General features: G+C 30.8%; 2 protein-coding genes across 3 annotated transcripts; one reads left to right on the top strand and one right to left on the bottom strand.

The window, feature by feature from the left end:
- Positions 1-3,457: 3,457 nt before the first annotated feature.
- Positions 3,458-10,344, bottom strand: LOC148625402 (divergent protein kinase domain 2A-like). 2 transcript variants are annotated; one of them, XM_088568915.1, is made up of 5 exons: positions 10,190-10,330; positions 7,662-8,467; positions 6,853-6,975; positions 5,978-6,155; positions 3,458-5,447 (listed from the first exon to the last, which is right to left on the bottom strand). In XM_088568915.1, exons 2-5 carry the CDS (start codon positions 8,382-8,384, stop codon positions 5,068-5,070), a joined length of 1,404 nt encoding a protein of 467 aa, XP_088425041.1. In that variant the 5' UTR covers positions 8,385-8,467; positions 10,190-10,330; the 3' UTR covers positions 3,458-5,067. The 2 variants fall into 2 exon arrangements, with proteins under 2 accessions (XP_088425041.1, XP_088425040.1); XM_088568914.1 differs by having other exon boundaries at positions 5,051-5,447; positions 10,282-10,344.
- Positions 10,345-10,578: 234 nt separating this feature from the next.
- On the top strand, positions 10,579-20,649 carry LOC148625401 (COP9 signalosome complex subunit 6-like). Its single transcript, XM_088568913.1, has 11 exons — positions 10,579-10,790; positions 12,078-12,209; positions 12,643-12,731; positions 13,475-13,537; positions 13,886-13,936; positions 15,446-15,560; positions 15,923-16,015; positions 16,935-17,035; positions 18,094-18,162; positions 19,272-19,362; positions 20,464-20,649. Exons 1-10 carry the CDS (start codon positions 10,634-10,636, stop codon positions 19,341-19,343), a joined length of 942 nt encoding a protein of 313 aa, XP_088425039.1. The 5' UTR covers positions 10,579-10,633; the 3' UTR covers positions 19,344-19,362; positions 20,464-20,649.
- The last annotated feature ends 158 nt before the right edge of the window (positions 20,650-20,807 follow it).

The following is a 20,807-nucleotide window of genomic DNA, read 5'->3' as shown; positions in this document are numbered from 1 at the left end:
CAATCAGAATTATGTCATTTTCTCTCTCATTTATCGAATTTATACAATTAAAGATTAATGTTATTCAAACAATTGAAAAATGAGTCATATTCTGGGTTACTTTAAGGTACTTGAAATTGAAATTACATTCTTGTTCAATATGCTCAATGTAATTGATATGTAAGGTAGAGGGAGTGGATAAACGCCATGAAAATGCAAGATCACAAATAACAAATGATATAGTTCTTCTACGTTTGTACCGTTGGCTTTTTATTGAACGTAAAAGTAACGTTTTGCTTAGGGCAGTCTATTTTGGACTTATTTGGAATTATAACCGACGTTGTCTTGAAAAGTTCAATAGTATCAAAGATGTCATAGGAGGCAGTTAAGAACTTTTAAAAACAATATGCAATATTTATCTCATTTTTCTAATTCAACCTTAAATACAATCCGAACTTTGTATAATGTAACTTAACTGTTATAAGGAATACTTATGTTATGATTTGGATTAGATCTCATTTCAATATGTACGGACGGTAGATGTTGGGGATATTTAAACAGAAAAATAATCATCGTCGGAAAGAAGAAGTCAAACATTACATGCTACCATGGATATGCATATGCTCATGTCTTTGTATCCAATCCTGATATAAGTTCATGTCTTTGTATTCAATGCTGATAGTCAAATTACATCTACAATCATGGAGTTTGTTGGTTCTAAATGCAACTCAAGGCATTAAATATGATATAGTCATTTAATTGTTGTTTTTAGCTCAATCATGTTGTGTGATTGACTGAGTCAAAACAACATGAGTTATAAATTTAGAACTATTATAATGCCGTTAATTTTCTATGATTAAACTTCGTGTCCTCTAAATTGATAACAATAATTTACAAACAGTCACGAAACTTGAAAGCATTGACCGCAACATGTCTTTAAAGGACCGTAATTATTTTCAATAAAACTAGTACTAAAAATGAGCTGAATTCATCTTTAGAGAGAGTAATCAAGGGAATCAAGATTCTATTCGAAAGAATGTAATCCATGGACAAAGACCAGACATGGAAAACAGACACAGAAAAAAAGAACATGAAATAACCAAAATAATACATACAAAGTAACAAAAGTAAATGGGCAACTCGGACTCCACAAAAAACTGGGAGAATTGACCAGGTGCACCGGTAGCGTTAGCGTCCTCTGCTTTTCTAGAAACATCCGCCGACTTGCTCATAAAAGGTCAAGTACGGGGTAAACGAAAGAGGAAAGGAAAACTATGACACGTTGGATAAATCAGTTTTTATGTGCAGATGGATACACCATAACGATCCACGAGTTCATGATGACGACCATAAAACTTCTGTAGTGATGACTTCAACCTTGTAGCAACATAACCCTGTTCCAGAAGCCTATTTGTTAGAGTTCTAGCGCGATACAAAAAGTCTGCGGAGTCTCGGCAAGCTCTGGCATTACGTATGAGTTGTGATATGAACACTCCATACGCAGGTGCTGAAGGGATGCTGCCACAGATGAAAGGAAAGTTGATAATTTGGAATTGAAAGTCATCACGTTTGTCGTAAAGTTTGGTCAATAGTTTTCCTTTACCATCGATTTCTAAGTGTACGTCAAGATATGAGACTGATTTGACAGTGTCTGTAGTATCCTTTATCTCAAGTTCTTTGGGGTTGATGCGATGTATCAAATCCACGAAATTACGATTGTTTAAAGATAATACGTCATCTATAAAGCGGAAACTGAGATTAAAGGATCTAGCTAAATGATATTCCTTCTTTCGGATCAGCTATAAAGTCAGCCTCATAAGAGTGAAGGAATAGGTCAGCGAGTAAAGGAGCACTATTTGTTCCCATTGGAATGCCGACCGAAACAAATGAGTTATGAATATATTTTCGAAGATTTATAAAACAAACTCAAAAGGACAACAAAGCCAAAAGTAGCCAAAGACATGAGAATCATGGTTTGCAACATATGATTATCATAAGAATCAGGCATGATTATCATATGTTTCAGTTTACATACGGTAGTGGCATAAATTTCATGTAATATTTATGTTTATCACAAACCATATCTGCACCATGAAAACTGATTTATTCAACGGGTCATAGTTTCCTCTTCCCCGGATTTGGACTTTTTATAAGCAACTCGGCGGGTGTTTCTAGAAAAGTAGAGGACGCTTGCCCTACCGGTGCACCTGGTCCATGCCCCCAGTTTTTAGTGGAGTCCGAGTTGCTCATTTGCTTTTGTTACTTTGTATGTATGATTTACTATATGTTATTTGTTGTGTGTGTCTGTTTTCCATGTCAGACTCTGTTCTTTGTCCGTGGATTACATTCTTTCGATTACCGCTATAACCTTGCTTCCCTTGATTACTCTTTCAAAACAAATTATTATAATTTTACCTCATCTGACCTAAGAAATTCCCATTAGGCTTAATGCAGTCTCAATTCTCAATATTTGCATTTTAATTTTGTGTTTAAATGTGGGAATAGTTATATAATATTTGTTAAATAGAAACACAAATTCATGTGGTCAAGTTGTCTGAATATTTATGGATGACAGCATGTCTTGCGATTGATATCTTTAGATATTCACATGAGTTTGTCACATGACATAGACATGTACTTTAATATTCAAATAGCTCTTCCGATACTTAAGCATAAAGAATAATGAAAATATATAAAATAGAAATTAATACAGTAAACCTAATAGGAATATTTTTGTTTGTTGAGATAAAATTCTGCAAATATTTCCAAGAGTTGGTATATACTATGAAAAGGAGCAATAAAGTTAAACCAGGTCCATTTTGAAAATGAATTTTTAAGATTTTTAAAACCCAAAGACACTATAGAAGACAGTAAAACTATTCAAAATGAGGTCATGGCACAGGAATCTTCCATTATAACATGAAAGAGTAATCAAGGGAACCAAGGTTATAGCGGTAATCAAAAGAATATAATCCAGGGACAAAGACCAGATATTGAAAAAAGACACACACAACAAAGAACATAAAGTAACTAAAATCATACATACAAAGTAACAGAAGTAAATGAGTAAATTGGACTCCATTAAAAACTGGGAGCATGGACCAGGTGCACTGGTAGGGTAAGCGTCCTCTGCTTTTCTAGAAACACCCGCCGAGTTGCTCATAAAAAGTCAAGTCCGGGGTAGACAAACGAGGAAAGGCAAACCATGACCCGTTGAATAAATCAGTTTTCATGAAGAGTATAATAGCTGTCACTCTGAAAGTTGATATGTGTGTAAATGGTACCGTAGTCACTCACATGGTACAACAAGGTAATAACATATCATGCTCAACTCTATATTGCATTTTAAATGATTCCTATGAAGGGTACCAAAGTTTCAGCTGACAAATATTAATGGGATAAACACATGCCCTTCTGCACACATATATGTGTAGAAAAAGTGAATACAGATTTGATGCCCAACAACTAAAGGCAGTGGCAGAAAAATGATATGTTTTATCAACAACTTCAATAATTAGTCATATAAATCCACATCAATCATGAATGATAATAGAAAAACTACTTACACAGTATAATCATTATGAAAATTCATACATGCAAATGAGTATAAGAATATATTATGCACATGTACATATATAAAAAAATGTATATCATTTTAATGAGGAAAGAAAAGAAAAAGTAAAATCATCCACCACACACAACAACAGAAGTATTCTTTATACTATAAACAGTGAAATTTTTTACAGCACTTTTATTTTCACTATTTTCATGACAAGATCCATAATGCGAAAACTATACTGTCTCGAATATTTTCTTCAAAGACCATTACAGCACAATTTGATGAACGATTGTGAATTTAAAACTGTGGGAAAGGAGATTATAGCAGAAACCCCAAAAAAAGAGGGCACTAAAATTTCCCTGTTTGCAGTAAAACATATGGATCAAGAGTGTAAAATGTATGTAAATTAAAAGCAAATACAGTGAATACCAAATAGGGTATTTTGTGTGTTAATGTAGGCATCCCCTCTGATTAACTACAATTCCTCCAGAAATGGAAATGAATGAATGACCACAAATACCCCCAAAACAATAATTAAAACTTTTGAATTACTGCTGACATAACTATTTTTTCTTCTTTCAATCATGCTTTATTTGTCATTTGTATTCAGTTCCATTTTTATCTTTAAAATGCGGCTACTTTTTACTTGTTTATAATTCATACACAGGTTTAATTAATCTTCACAACTGATATTATTTCAAATTGAAGATAGTCAGATATATAAGATATATAAATAGAACAGCACTAAAACCAACAACAAAACACAACCAAGAAAAAGAATGTGGTGACAACAGCTTCAAAATAAAATGTATAAAAATATCTAACAATAAAATTATTGGCATACTATATACACAAATGGGCATTTATTAGTAATATTAAGGTGCATTTTTCTTTCTTATAATAACAGTTCTTTTATTCATTTTACATATTTTGTGATAATATTGATAAGGATATGTTTGAATTTGTGTAATTTTTTTATTAACCTTTTAAATGTTACCAATTTATCATACTACAAAACATCAAAGAAGAAACAATAATTTCCATGTATTGATTTCAGATAAAGCTAATGTTTCCTAATAAATGTCATTTTATGCATTTTTTTCATTCTGATGAAGTCTTTTAGCTCTGATGGACAAATTGTTACCAACAATTTATTCTTGTAAACACATAATCATTGAATGTTCACAAGACTTGTTTGGTAGAATGAATAAAATTATATACCCCTCAAATATTATTTTGTTTTGGACTACCAAATCAGTTTTTGTAAACTAGCTTTTGGACTAGTTGCTTCAAACGTTTTTGTACACATAGCATATTTTCAACTAAGAGATCTCCCCTGGGCCATTTACAATGTAGCATAACATTGCCCTGATGCTATATATTTTTTATCAGGATGCTATCTGAGACAAACTTCCCATATGGTCCAATACAAATGTGATGCTATAAAAATTTAGATGCAAGATGCTATATTGGAAAGTATGCTACCTGTAAATCTTACAAAGAACACTGTAACTCATTACATATTTTACTCATTTGTCATGCAATCTTTTCCCCTTGGCTAAATCATTCTTATCCATTACATTTCGAAGGTTATCTAATGCATCAATCAGTTTACTCTTAACTTTAATTCTACTTTCTGGCGATGGTCCATGCACACATTCATGAAGTAAATTTTCAAGATCCCAATCGTCTTTGGCATAATTAGGCATATTATGGAGTAAACCACCCATTAGACCCATGGCAGGTTCATTGGCATACTCTGATAGAATGTTTCTACATGCTGCGTAGTAATTATGATCTGAGTTCACATGAGAACATAGATCATCAGGGGAAAATGACAAACAGTTTTTACCATCACAATGATCAAACTGACTTTCATAAAGTTCATCCCAATTCTTTCTTGGCTTTGCTACAAATGCAAAAAAAACATACATTGTACTAATATTTTTAAAAGATTTGAATTATATCACTTTCAATAAGGTATATACATGTATTATAATTTCCGATCAGCTTTCTTAATCCATGTTTATTTCCTCCTATCTACAGCACAGTTCTTGGAAAGTGTCAGTTTTGTTAGTTCGACTGGCACATATTTGTTTTGATTTTATCTTAAATGGCCAACATACCACAACAATTTTCAGTATTCCTTACAATTAGTTTGTGGTATCATAAATCTTATAAGCCTGTACAAGTATGTTCCTCTTTCTCAAATTGATCTAGTGCTTTTATATGTTGGTAAAAATCTTTAAAAAATAATGAGTTCTTAGGTGCACTCACAGCAAATTTTATGGAAGTCTAAGTTGCTCATTTATTTTTAGTTTTTCAGTTTTGTATTGGTTTCAGTATATTGTTTATTGTATCCTCTATGTTTTTTTAACTAAAGAGTTTTGAATACTTCTCACACAATAGTTTTTCATGATTTGAATTTAAAATACCTACTTCTAGCAATAGCTTCCCTATCAACAACAATAATATCTTCAAGGTCAACCAGAGTTACTTTTCCTACAATATCTACCACCAAATTCTCAAAGTTCAGATCAGTCCAGTACAGAGCATACTGCCCTCCCTGATTATTCAATCTGTCAGCTATTTTCATTATCTGGTAAGCTATATCAGCCTATAAATAGATATCAGAATATCAAAATAATAAACATAAATCTGAACCATTGTAATGGTAAATTTCAAATGCCATTTAATTTAAATTATATTGTACTTGACAAATTACAATTTTGATAAATACAGTATAGTTTGTGTTATTGTTGCTGGGTTTGAGGTTGAAGGGTTGATAACCTTAAATTTGTAGCAAATTTGATTGATATATGTGTAAAAAAAATATCAAATTGGTTTATATACAATGTAAAGAACAGCTATTTCTAAAACCAAGTAGGTACCAAGACAACAGTGATTCAATGAAAAAAAAAATATCCTACACTCTAAAAAATACATTATATGCAGTCAGTTTTCTTGAAAAAAATTAAATTGGACAAGAGAGATATTCATAGTTAAATATTTTCAGTTTTAAGAGTTATCTCCCCATCATAATGTGTTCAATATAATCTTTATTTTTTTATGAACAGATCAATATCTATTCAAAACACCATCAACATTTATTTATTTTTGAGTTGATCTCAATCCAAAACTCTATCTAATTTCTTGTTTTTTTTCTGCTGTGAATCCCACTTCCTTACTTTTTTATAAATCGCTACACTTAAACTGTCAATTTGCATGCACATGAATATAACACGAAGGTAGACAATAACTAACTACTTCCTCATAAAAAAAAATTCTTGTCCTATTGTATTCTTATTTCATACCCTTTTCTGAAAAGTTTCTTTAAAATATTTTTGAAGGGGTTCTCCTTCATAACTGACTACTATATGTCGACCACATGCACCATAGTACGTAGGAAAAGGCCACCCTTCAGAGGCAGGGAATGTCTGAAATAGAAATGCATTTATGTTTTATTTGAAATGGGATTTGTGTGTAATGTTTATAATAGTTGTGTCATGACAAAACCTTTTCTTTTTCACTGATTCTCACTTCTTTCAATCATTTCAGCTATCTGTTTTCAGGATACCTTTCAACTCAAGTTTTACCATTTTAGCTGCAGATTACAAGTTAGACTGTTATACAAAAAATGTATATAAAATTATATGTAACAAGTACTTTGTAAAATCAAATACTTACAATATGCAGATAAATACTAGATAAGTACAGAGACTATGTAAAGCTATTTTTCTGAGGTGATTTTGCTAATACATGTATAAGATTGGTCAACAATTACAGTCTGCATTTTTCCAAATTTGTATGATACATGCACAACTATAATTATAAAACTATCTTTTCAATTCTTCAATAAAGGGATACATGTAATTACTATCAACTTTAAAGAAGATTTTGCTGTTGGTAACCTCCAAGTGTTCCATACAGATTTTGAACAAAGCAAGCTAATCCTAGTAAAGAGTCACTCTAGAACATTTAAAGCAAATTTGAATGTGGATCATGTCAGCATTAATATGTATTTAAGGAAAATAGGACCCCTATACCCCTAATCACCAAAAACTGTCCTTAGGGAACAAACTTTCTAAGAACACATAATCATTTTTTAATCAGTAAACCTTACCTGCAGCATCAGAGGTTCTGGATTTATCAAAGCAGTAGCAAAAACCTGTAGTTTATCTCTGGTAAAATATTGAGGAGAATCTGGCTTCAGCTTCTCCTTGTAATACTTCAACACTCTGTCTAACATGCTGTATGTTGGACAAGAAAACATGTGATTTACTTTTTCTAAATGTTTAGGCATTAGACCAAGTCTTCTGATTTCATCTCCTGTATTTGTGATCTGTAAAACTCTGGCTACATCACATCCTTTTGGACGATTGGCATCTTTACAAATCTTCTCATCGACAGTTTCAAATTCTTTATTATGTGCCAACTTCTTTATAATAACCTGATCCTCACTGTCAACATCCAGCCCTGTGTGAACATTTTTAATATTCACCATATCTAACAGTCGGACTCTAGACCAACCCGTAAACTTTATACGCTCACTTTTGAGAGCTGTACACATGCTATGTCCAAAGCAGGCCGGACATTTGTCTGTTTGTAAATATAGTTCCTCTTTTAGATGATTTGTAGTCAATGACCAAAGTAACCTTCCATAGATATAGAATGATGTGAAAGCAGTCATTGCCATAAAACATTTAACTTTTAATGGAAGTCTCCTGATTTTTATTGCAGTATCTGACATCACCATCTTGACATTTGACAATGTTTGTGCTGAGTTGCTTTTCCTGTTTCTTATGCTATGGGGTAACATTTTGTCAATATTGTGACACTTTAACATGTACTGCTCAGGAACATGTACATAGATACAAAGCAGTCTTAACCAATCTTAATCTGTTGCAAAAGCAGTGACATTGGGGGTTTCTGAAAAAGAAAATAATATCATTATTGAATTTCAATGTACTATAACTACTGTACTTTATACTAAAAACTTCAATAAAAAATGACATTTTTTACAGGAAAATGAATCCTGAATCAACCAGGTGCATGTACAAATGAAGGTGCGACAATATCCAAACAAGAAAGAGGAGGCTGAGGGTTGCAGGTATAGAAGAAATTTAAGCTACATGTAGGTGTCCTATAGTTGATGTTTCATTAAGAACAGTTATATTAAAAAAAAACACCAGTATGACTTTATAAACATATAAATACTTGTTGCAGTGATGATGAAGCAATGAAAAATTCCTCCATTCAATCAATTCATGCACATCCTCTGTAAATTGCACTATTGGTACTCATGCTAATTCTCTTTTCCTTCCAACATATCAACATATGATCTGTGTAAAATTACACAAGATTCCTATCTTGTCTATTGTCTAAACCAGTATTGTAAGTTCAAATCATAATGTTGTGACATTTATTGAAGTTAGATGTTACATGAATGTGGATACAGATATCTACTAAAAGAGTTTTTAATGGACTGTTACATGTAAGGGTACAATAAGTCACATTATAAATACTTAATAAGAGGTGACAGAAGTCATTGACTTATCTAGAAGTTGGTAAAGATAAAGTTACAAAGGTATTAAAGTTCTTGATACAAAGAGGTAATACTAAAGCAAATTCAATGACCAGTTGCACATGTGATGACTGATGTGTACATTGTATGCAAGGTTTAGAATATCATTTCTGATATTAAAAAATTTTATAACCAGGACTGTGGAAAAATATTAAGAATCAAGAAAAGTGAATTACCTTAACAAAATTTCGAATAAGTAACCACACATTCACTCAAGACAGAAACTGGTTGCCATAAGAGAAAAATAAATGACAAAGACAAGCAAATGATTTCACTGACAGTAAAAGAATCTGTCAAAAATGCACACTTAATTGTATTGGAAGATAAATTACACTTTATGTGTAATTACACTCATATAAAAAAAACTTTACACTTTCTTAAATTTAAACTTAATATGTCCATGAGCATTTGATTTTAACTGACAAAAATAATCCAAAAATAAATAGTATTCATACTAATATTTACTCTAAAAAAAAATTTGATCAATATACATGTAATTCAACAGATTTTGTCATAAAATTGAATTTTTGACCGATTTGTATTTTCGAAAAATAATACCATTTTTCTTATATTGGCATATTAGAATACTTTTACACACACTAAGCAGTAATTAAAAGTCAAAATTTTACTTACAGGCACATGTACATTACTTTTCCTACTATCACCTGTTCATGTGAACAGGTAAATCTTACCTGAGACACTAGAATTTATTAACCAATTAATGAGTTGTATACTGCAAAATTACAGAATCTATTTTGAAGGATTCATATGTAGCATGCCAAGTATTTATCAGACTATGCTGTGAGCTGCACTGTACAACTTGTTCAAATCTATGCAATTTGACCCCTGAAGTGCTTTTAATTTGGCCTTTAACCACTGAAAATACTGAAGTTTAATGTCCTTTGCCTTCTCCCTATTAAATTACTGATGAAAAAATTCTAAACAAACTTGGCAAAATGATAAGTCTGTAGGTTAAAAACAGGATAAAGCTGCAATGTATATCTTTCACCTCTTTACTTTAGTCTAGAAATGTGGTGTATATTCTTAATGCTTGTACTTCGATATACCTGCAAAGGCCTTGTGATAAGGCAATTATTTAAAGTATTTGTATGCAATGTCCAAAACTTCGAATATTTCAAGGGTTTAGCATAATATTTACTCATCTATTCATAACAGTTCCAACCAGGAAGTAAATTGGTCTTCAAAACAAGCGCAGGAATGACTTCGATTTATATGAAACAAAGTCGGTACAAGAGTGTTCCAATTCAGGAAATATTACAATATCTTCAGACAAACGCAGAGCAAAAGTACGATCAAATTGCTCAAGCATAAAAAATAATACCAATTTAATGGTTCATGTAGTAAAGAAAGGGACATTTTTTATTTAATTTTTTCTTACATTTGATCGTTGGACAAATGAGTTTTTAGGTATTAAGATATATCTTGTATGAGTTAATTCCCTTTATATTATTTCCTGTAAAAAAATTGTTGATAATATTCACAGGAATAGAATGGCATCGAAAATGGAAATTGACAGCCCTTCTGGCGGAGTAATGGCCTCTACAAACGCATCTGGAAGTGTGTCAGTATCGTTACATCCACTTGTCATCATGAATATTTCAGAGCATTGGACCAGAGTTCGAGCTCAGGAAGGAAGACCAACTCAAGGTTTATTAATATTATTTTTTCTTTTAAATCTAATTATCCTATCATTGAAATAATCGGGCTTATCTATCAACACGTACTTGTGGACATTAAAGCCCTATTATTGATATAAACAAGTGACTGTGTTCCAATACTTACATGTAGAACAAAATGTTTGGCTTCCATATTTCACTACAGATGAAACCCTGAAAGACTCCTGAAAAAATATATAATATAAATTCAAAACACCCTTCATAATTTTTTGCTACCCTGATATATTATTCTTACCCTCCAATATGAAAAAATTCTTGATATATGGTTTTAATTGTCGTAATTATAAATACTTTCTCCTAATTGTCATGGTCTGAAATGACTATGGGCCAAAATGTCCAGGATTTGTAAGGAATTATGGTTTTTCAAAATGGAACTATCATTAAACTATTTTTTAAGCTCTTGATATTTTATGCAAACTGGATATTGATGATTTTTCTGACGATAAGTCAGCTGCGAAACGTAGCTCTAACTATTTTTTTTGTATTTTCCTAGATTGCAAAATCAAAAAAAAAAAAAGATCATGAGCTATGATTTCGCAGCTAACAATAAGTATGGTAGACCCAGTTGATAATACAACCCATTAAGTATATTATGAAAATAAATAATCTAGTCATGTAACAATTTTTACACTCAATGAAATTAAACAAATGATAATATGAGACAGAAACATCCTGAAAATAAGTACTTCTGAAGAAACATAAGTTCATACCCCAAGAATACATGTATAGTCTTTGACATAGAGCTGCTCTTAAGCCTGATGTTTCATGGTGATGTCCTGAAATTGAGGGTGTTTGAGTTTGTTCATGTGCTGGAAACCACTTTGTGCTACATGTATCTTGCAGCTGTTTATCTAGACCCATGATATATCAGATCAGAATTTTCATTATTATAATGTTTAATAGTATAATATACCATTTTTTTTTATTTCTTTACCATTTAGGATTTAAGTGTGACCTTGCAGGTTTACCATAGCTATTTGTCAGTGTTAATTGTATTAATTGTATATGTATATTGTACACATGTTAGTGTCCACAGTCAATGTTATAAAGATAAAAAGAAATACAGTGAGAAAATTATCCAATATAGTACCAATAGCGGGATGAAGAAAAATGGACTTTTCAATCTATATGCACATGAGCATGAGTCACCACATGTGTACATTTAACATTCTTATTACGCAAGCACCTGTATTAAACCATTTGTTTTCTTGATTTTACTGATTTTTCCTTAAATTTTTTCATGGAATTTCTAATTTAGTGCTCGGTGCAGTAATTGGAAAACAGAAAGGAAGAAATATTGAGGTGATGAATTCATTTGAATTGTTGTTTGACAGAATTGAAGATGAAATCATTATAAATATGGAGTATTATAACACGAAAGAGGAGCAGTGTATGTATATATATATATCTATATGTGTAATTTAGTAAATTTCATTAGATGTTAAATAACAGTATTTAATATTTTATACATTTTGTGCTGTATTTGAAAGAAATTTTATATAGATGTTTTTAATTAGGTTTTAATCATATTGAACTCCATTCTTGTCTTTAAATACATTAAAATATGTAATATATAAATATACAAAAAAGTTACCATGGTTACCTTTACATCCTTTTTGTCAAAACACTTAATATACAGGTACTCCAATCAATTGCTACACTTCTCTTTAGTATCTTTTTTTTCTTACATTAGATGCTTTATATCTTTCCTCAACTTGAGGTCTTGACTTAGACAAGAAGTAAAAATTATGTAGGTCATGTTAATTTGTGTGATCCAACTTCAGTATTAGCTATTTTTAAATTTTCAATTCTGTATTTTAAAGTTAAACAGGTGTTTAGTGACATGGATTTCTTGGGCTGGTACACAACTGGTGAACAACCTACAACCTCAGATATAAATGTCCACAAACAGGTTAGTTGGATCTATATATCTCTCTTAACTATTACCTTTATTGTTTATAAACATGTATATATAGCTAAGGAAGTTGAATATAAAGGCTTTGATTCTCAGGTTATTTTTCATGAAAGGCTATGGCGAAGGGAGACATTTCTTTTTACTTCTTTATTGTTCCCAAGAAGTGATAAGGCAGGGATAAAAATTTGCAGTCACCCAGTAGTCCATGGCTACTAGATTTTCAGCTTGGCTACCCAACCTTTTGGGTGAAATTTAGTTGAACATATAGAAAACGTGGTATGGGCTACCAGCATGTATTTCCTAATTTTTACCCCTGTTAGGGTGTTTCGACATTGTTTCATGGACACAATAAATGGTAAGGAAGGTGTTTCATTTGCTTGTTACCCTAAAATATGAGAAATTATTTTTAATTGGTTTAAGTCCTAAACAGTAATAGATTTTATGTGAGTAAAATATTGTGAATACTGAATACATGTATGTGTGACTGTATTGATAAAGTTTACAGTTTAATTTTTGATGATTTGAAATTGATCTTTCTCAACTTCATGTACCAATATTTGTTAAAAGCTTTGTCAAAATAAAGTCTTTCTTGTGATGAATTTCACAGTCTTGATAACCATGTAATATAATGTCCTAAGTGACACATACACCTGTATAGTAGGAACTTATTTTCATTAGTTCTGACCTGTCCTGTTTTTTTAACTTAAACCAACTGTATTGTGCTGTTTTTTTTATTGTAGATAGTACAAATAAATGAAAGTCCATTGTTTGTTAAAATGAACCCTCTTGCTAGGAAGACAGATGTAAGTACTTACGGTAATTTATGGTAAAGTGCATGCATTCATGAATTAATTTTGAATATTTTTTTTCATTCACGGTATCTTTTGTTCATATTATTGAATTACTCACTTACCAGTAGGCTGTGATTAGTAATTGTGGCAATTTTGCTCTAAACTGCTTTGTTTAAAATTTCAGCAAATAATCACTTTTAGAACTGGAAGGGAAAACAATTTTTTAGGTAACAATTAAATGTCAGAAATGATGCGATACATGCACTAACATAATATCTCCTATTTGGTAAAGAAACATTGTTTATTTTGATTGTAATACTTATTTTGTCATACACGATAACATGTGATTTTATTTTCCAGCTGATGCCAATCTCTATTTATGAATCTGTGATTGACTTAGTTAATAATGAGGTATTTAAAAAAAAAGGGGAACACAAAAAAATGCATTAGTGTATAACTTAAATCCAAAACAGTAAATACCTGCAGATGTCACCAGAAGGTCTTCAACAAGTATTAATGCACCTTTGAGCAGGCTTCCATTGAATTTATCAATCACTTGATTCATTGTGTAAATACTTATAATTTAATTTGATTGTTTATTTTTCATCTGGACATGATAGTTTATTTTCCATGAACTAATGTACTTTGACGCCATTAAAGTCGATCAGTCCTCAGTCTGTTGTTCAAATAATGCAAACTAAATAAGGCTTTTATGGAGGGACGAATCTTAATTTTGACTTTAATCAATTAGCAATTGAATTATAGGGATTGTTTTTGATTTTTGTCCAAGTTATACTCACATAACCAACTTTGGGTCAGTTTATGCTTGTCTTTAAACCCCTTTGTGGTTCATGAAGTGTTAACTATCCAAAAGGTGGTTATTTTGCATAATCCTGTCAAAAATTTTACACAGTTTTTAATAATCCTTAAAAATAATCTCACATGTGAGTACATTGTTCAGATGAATTCCATTCTAAGATCATGTATACATGTTGTTTTGCTTTATAATATCACACAAAGGTTGGGAGAATTTGAACTTAAATTGTAAAATTTACTGTTTTTAGAAATTAGAGATAGAGTGTCTCACACTATAACTCATGGAGTGTCTCCCTAAAGCTCATGCTGTAAATACTGTCATTTTACTTCATTGAAAAATACTGATAATCTATTTGTTACAATATAAGAAGTTATATACTGGTACATGTATAACCACATTTTGTGCTGAAATGAATTTGTATGATATTCAATGCTTATTTTAAAAATGTCATGATTGATTGCAAATGTTGTTGTCAATTTACCCGAAACACTTATTTCTGCTTCCATTTCTCATACAAGACCAGTGGCCCTTTTCACAAAAAATCGCAAGAGTAAAATTAGTTGTAAGTTGTGACATCACAATACTGAACTCTATTATGACATCATAACTTACGACTAATTTTACACTTACGATTTTTTGTGAAAAGGACTTCAGGTACTACTGTAATTACAGTAATAAGTGAATTATGAAAACTTGTGCTAATTTTGTCAGTGAAATCACTCGTCACTATGCTTAAAGTGGCATTGGAAACTTATAATAAATTAAAAGGACAAAAGAGATACAGAATTAACAAAACAATTAACTAAAACCAGATGAAAAACACACATAAGACTAAAACCTATTGAGTCACAAGTGCATCAGCATAACACTGTGAGCTTAGGACCAACTACACCAATAGACCCTTTGTTTGCCTAAAAACACCTAAATATTGAACGAAAGTGAAAGAGAAAAACTATGATGGAATAAATATGCTCATGTTGAGATGAACACACCATAATAAGTTTATGATGATGTCAACAAAATAAGTGTTTTATTCGTATACCATATCTGATGTTTTATGGAAAGAAATTATAATCTTTGACAAAATTGTAATTGTTTTGTAGGCTACCATGTTATTTGTCGAACTAAGCTATACATTAGCAACAGAGGAGGCAGAAAGGATTGGTGTAGACCATGTAGCGAGAATGTCAACATCAGAATCTTCAGAAAGTTCTACAGGTAATAATTATATCATTAATGTTAAGGGTTGTTCATTGGCAGTATCTCTATCAATTAAGAAATTATCATGTGCCTTTCTTATAACTTTGCCATGTAAGACTAGAGTATAATTTTGAATTTTGTGCAATGGAGAAACAGTATCCATGTTTTTCAACTTATAAGGCGATGTTAAGTATAAGGTGAATTGCCAGTTTTTGATCAAAATTGACATAAAAACATAAATTAGTCAAATTTGCCACATTTGGTACATTTTTTATATAGGCAGTTACTAGCAATTTTTGTAGAATTTAAAATGAACTGTAAATTAATTCAAAATTAGATTCTCTTCTATAAAGATGAGATTATTTTATATTATCTTCCAGTTGCAGAACATTTAATAGCACAACACAGTTCTATAAAGATGTTACACAGCAGAGTCAAAATAATATTACAGTATATAAAGGCAGTAGAAGCTGGTATGGCTATCTTTTTAATTCGACCATAAGTAATATTGACATGACACAGATTTCTAGCTGGAAAATTTTAGCATGATGAATTTAATGATGAATAAGTAAAATCCATCTTAATAGGTAACAAGCTTCCATATCGTTGATACCATCATGAAGATAGATGGATATGTAAACCATCAGTGTATATATATCCTACTCTAAATTTATTATAAGAATGTTTTTGGTCTGTTTGTCTGCCTGTTCATATCAAGCTGATAAGATTCCTCATTTTGATGGTGTCAATTAAAAACCCTGAAGATTAGGTTTTGATGCTTCACCACCAAGTGCTTTAAATCAGGTAATGTGTCTGAGCAAAGTCAGAGTGATTTCAGAGTAATGTGTTAGAGTTATATGTCAGAGTAATGTGTCAGAATAATGTGCTTTACTTTTGGATATCATTTCTGTTGTTTGACATGCTAAACAAACTCTGTAGAGAGTTTCACAGGGATGATTTTATGAGGTCAACAAACAAAGTGGAAATTGGCAAAATCCGATGTAAATACACTGTAAAAACAAGAATCCTTATGGTAAAATCCAGATTTGAAATAGTGGAAATCTGCTAAAATGCGGAAGAAAATTATCCCAGGTTTCAATATAGTAAAAAAGCATGGCTTTACTGATTGATCAGATGTTCTTGTTCTGAAATAGGGTATCTAAACACCTGATGGTAATAAACTCAATTGTTTTGTTCATAAGCAGATTCAAAAAGGGTCAGAAATGAACTATTTAGCTTCTTTTAGAATATGTATGACTTGTCAAAATAAATTAGATTAGAATGTATAAATCTATAAATACATGCATGAACAATGCATTTATCGGTTAATGTACATTAATGAGATGAATATAAATGATAAATAAGATAACACGTGTATCATGTTATTTTTAGGTGAAATCCCAAAGAATCATGATATACTGAGAGAGGCCTACAGTTTGTGTTACAGATTACCTGTATTAAATACACCTCATTTTAAAGAAGATTTTTATAATGTAAGTGTGATTTATAGGTGCACCTGAGTTTTCCAGAATCTTGTATAACTTGACACTTTTTGTGGGTTATAAAATTGTCACATCTATCAGTTATTTAATAACTTGTCAATATGACACACTTTGTCTGCTCCAATTTGTGTTGGTTTTAATAGTTTTCATTGACAGTTCTATGGCAGTAATGATTTAAGGCAAAACCTACTTGTACAATCCTAATACATGTTTTTATCATAGTTTCTTTTGAGTTAGTCAGTTCATTTTTGGGTAACTTCAGAACTAGATTTAGGCCTTTTACAAGTATTTATCTCACTTTACAAACCAAATGTCAAAACTATTCAACCCAATTTGAATTCAGTTTCAATACAACTATAGTTTACTGCCTTAATACAGTGCAGTTTATCAGTAAAGGGAGATAATTTGATTTTTACTGTAAAAGCAATATTTAAATATTATAATGTTCACGTCACTTATGGGTTGTTTTGTGTTATAAAGATTATTATAATGGTTCATTGTACAACTGCATATTAACTTGTGGTCAATAATACAAACAAGTATTATAAGTGGGACTAAGGTACAAAAGAAAAGATGTTGTCATGGGGAAATACAGGTTTTAAATTTTGAATTTAATATCCTCTTTTTGCATATTTGAGTAAGAAAAAAATGTATATTACAATGTATGTTTATAGGCTGCAGAAGCAGTGTATGTAAAAGTAGACTGAACATTTTTATTAAGGGAATATTGATTTAAAACATGCACACATGAAAGTACTCTAAACGAGCTTTAATTCAGTAATTTATATTTTGCCAAAATCATGAGTAAGAATAAATCATGAAAATTTATTGCCACGTATAAGTCTCTTCATCATGGAATGTTTTAGTCACAAAAATAAACAGAAGAGAAAACTAATTTATCAGTACACGAGAATAAATATAGGCAAAATCAAGTTGGTTTTACAGACCTTAATTTATGTTTAGTGCGTTAAATTGTTTTGTAATTTTTTTTTAATTTACTATTTCCTTTGTCTATTTTTTAATTTACTATTTCCTTTGTCTATTTTCAGCAATGTAATGATGTATGTTTAATGGCTTACTTGGGAACATTGACAAAGGGATGTAATACTATGAATCAGGTTAGCTTAGTGTATAAACTTAAGGAGACAATAACGTTTGCAACAAGATTGTAGAAGTAGCTAACACAAGCCATATTATGTACATTAATTCAATTGTACATTGGTTTAGTTGTCTTTTTGAGAATTTAGTACCTTCTATTTCAAAATCATTATTTTCATTTTCAAGAATAAGTACAGTAATATTGATTTTGACAATCAGGCTTTGTATACTGTAATGTAGACAACTAATGACTTACTGGTTATAGTTTCCATTATATAGATGTAGGAATAAGTAGTACATGTTAAAAATAAGAGATTGGAGGGTGGATATGGAGATATTGGGGTTAAGGAGATGGAAATAGGTGGTTGAAGGGGTGGGGAACAGTGGTGGAGGGAATAGGGAATGTTGGTTGAAGGGGAGGGGAACTTGGAGTGAAAAATAGGGGAAGCACGGATTATGGTTGGGAGTAATAACCAGGGGTAAAATGAAAAGGATAGGTAGACAAAAGTCTAGGGGGAGGATAGTGGGGATGAAGTACCCTCTGTTAATGTTATTACTATAGGAGAATTGCCATGCAACTACAATGGCTTTATCATGCATAGATCAATTGTACTTACTCTTACAGTATTGTTTTCTCTAAAATTCAGCTGTTTATTTTGTCAAAATCTTTTAAATTTGTAATTTGATAAATTATTTTGTCATCTACTAATGTGGTACCAGATGAATCTTTTCTCAGAAATTATTTGTCATGCAATTAGAATGAATGAAGCACAGAAAATTTCATCTGACCTTGAGGAATATTTCTCATTGATAACTACTTGTTATGATAAAAATCATTGAAACTTTTCTGGTGGTGGACTGCTTTTTGTTTAATGTTAAATTTTATATAAATTTATAACATATATTAAAGTACCAGTCTATATAAAATTCAGACACTGCCCATACAAAAAAAAACCACTGAACAAATGATAATTTTTCAATTTACATATCCTATATTTTTGCAATTGTCCTTCCCATATCCACATCTGTACTCTTGAGAAAATCATACATTCATCTTCCACTAAAATCAACCAAATCATTAAGTACCAGTAAGTACACTGTACTGGTAATGTGTATTCATTTATTACAGTTTGTGACTAAGTTTAATATGATGCACAACAGACAAGGAACAGGGCATAGAATGAGAGGGTTGATATTCTGAGATATTAGTCGATACTTAGGTAAGATTCTTCTGATAAACAAAAAACAAAAAAAATTCTCAAATTTTCATTGTACATTCTGTATATTATACTGAACTTGAGCTGTTCAACTCAGTTTATTGAAGACAGTTTTATGTTTTGAATATATATATAGAATTTTTATTGTTTTGAGTGCATCCAAATGTTTGAAGAGACATTTTTGTTTGAACAGAAGAAAAAAATCCAAAGTTTAGTTTCTTTTATAAATAATTTTATTAAATATACCCCTTTCAAAGACAGACCGTGATTCATATTATGGTATAAAAATACCTTTCTATCTATCTGTCCATCCCTCACAAACATGTCACACCTTCTCTTAAGGATGCCTGGTTTAATCTACTTCAAACTCTACACAGTTATTTTTTATGATGGTCTAATGATCTGTGACTTTTTGCAGAAAATTCAAGATTTGATGTCAGTGTTATGGGACTTCATTAATTAAGTGGGTGTCAAAATTATATATGTCATTTCATATCACCTTGTAGAATTTACTTCAAACATCTTAGAAGCATTTGTAACAATTGTTTTGAAGGTTGGTTAACAGTTTCGTTGAGATTTAAATTTTTTCTTTCTGGACTAATAATTTTTATTTTAGACCATAGAATTCAGTGGAATCACCCCTTGAACCTTAAAGTTATATACAAAGATATACTGTTTGCTTGTTTCCACAAGGTTTTGTTAGGTACTCAATATTGAATATATTTTTAAAACACAATTTAGAATTTATAAAAAATCACCAATGTGAAACCTATGAAGTAATTACATACACTATACATTATTGCAAAATTATACAAGCAGATACTTGTAAATGAGCTGCCATAAGTCTGCTTTGTTTCAATTTGTACCACACATCATACAATTAGGTCTCTGTTATAAATTATTCACTTATTATAATTACTGCCCTTGAACCACAATTTTCTGGTTGCTTTATTTAATAAAATTGTCGAAACAGATAATAATATAATATGCTAAATGGCATATATTACATTGTATGTCTTTTGGAAGGTAATAAGGTGGTCCATTTTTTTTTGCCAGGATACTATAAAGCTGAGTTAATTTGTTTTATCATATATTTTGTTGTAGAACTGGTTAATATCACCTTCCTAACACATGGATCCATGTCAACAAATTGTGATAGATAATAACTTTCTAAACATGAAGCTATCTTTTGTCATAGCCAAGAATGGACTTGTATAAGAATGAACTTTTGAATTTGATGTTATGATCATTATGATTTTTACATGTACAAATAAAAATGACATGCTTTCATATCTGTCTATCCAATACACATTTACCCCATGTCTTTAATCAGCTGAAACAATATTGATAGCTGTATAAAGCTTATGAGAATTCTTTTAAGATCTTTCAGATATTAAAAAATATGAAAAACATACACTTCCTCAATTAGTTGTTTTTCTAGTGATTTC

Source organism: Perna viridis, chromosome 2, assembly GCF_037379345.1.
Source record: "Perna viridis isolate PV_CMFRI_1.1 ecotype Kerala chromosome 2, ASM3737934v1, whole genome shotgun sequence".
Taxonomy (NCBI): Eukaryota; Metazoa; Mollusca; class Bivalvia; order Mytilida; family Mytilidae; genus Perna; species Perna viridis.
The sequence above is the reverse complement of the archived record's forward strand: the minus strand, read 5'-3'. Positions and strand labels throughout refer to the sequence as shown.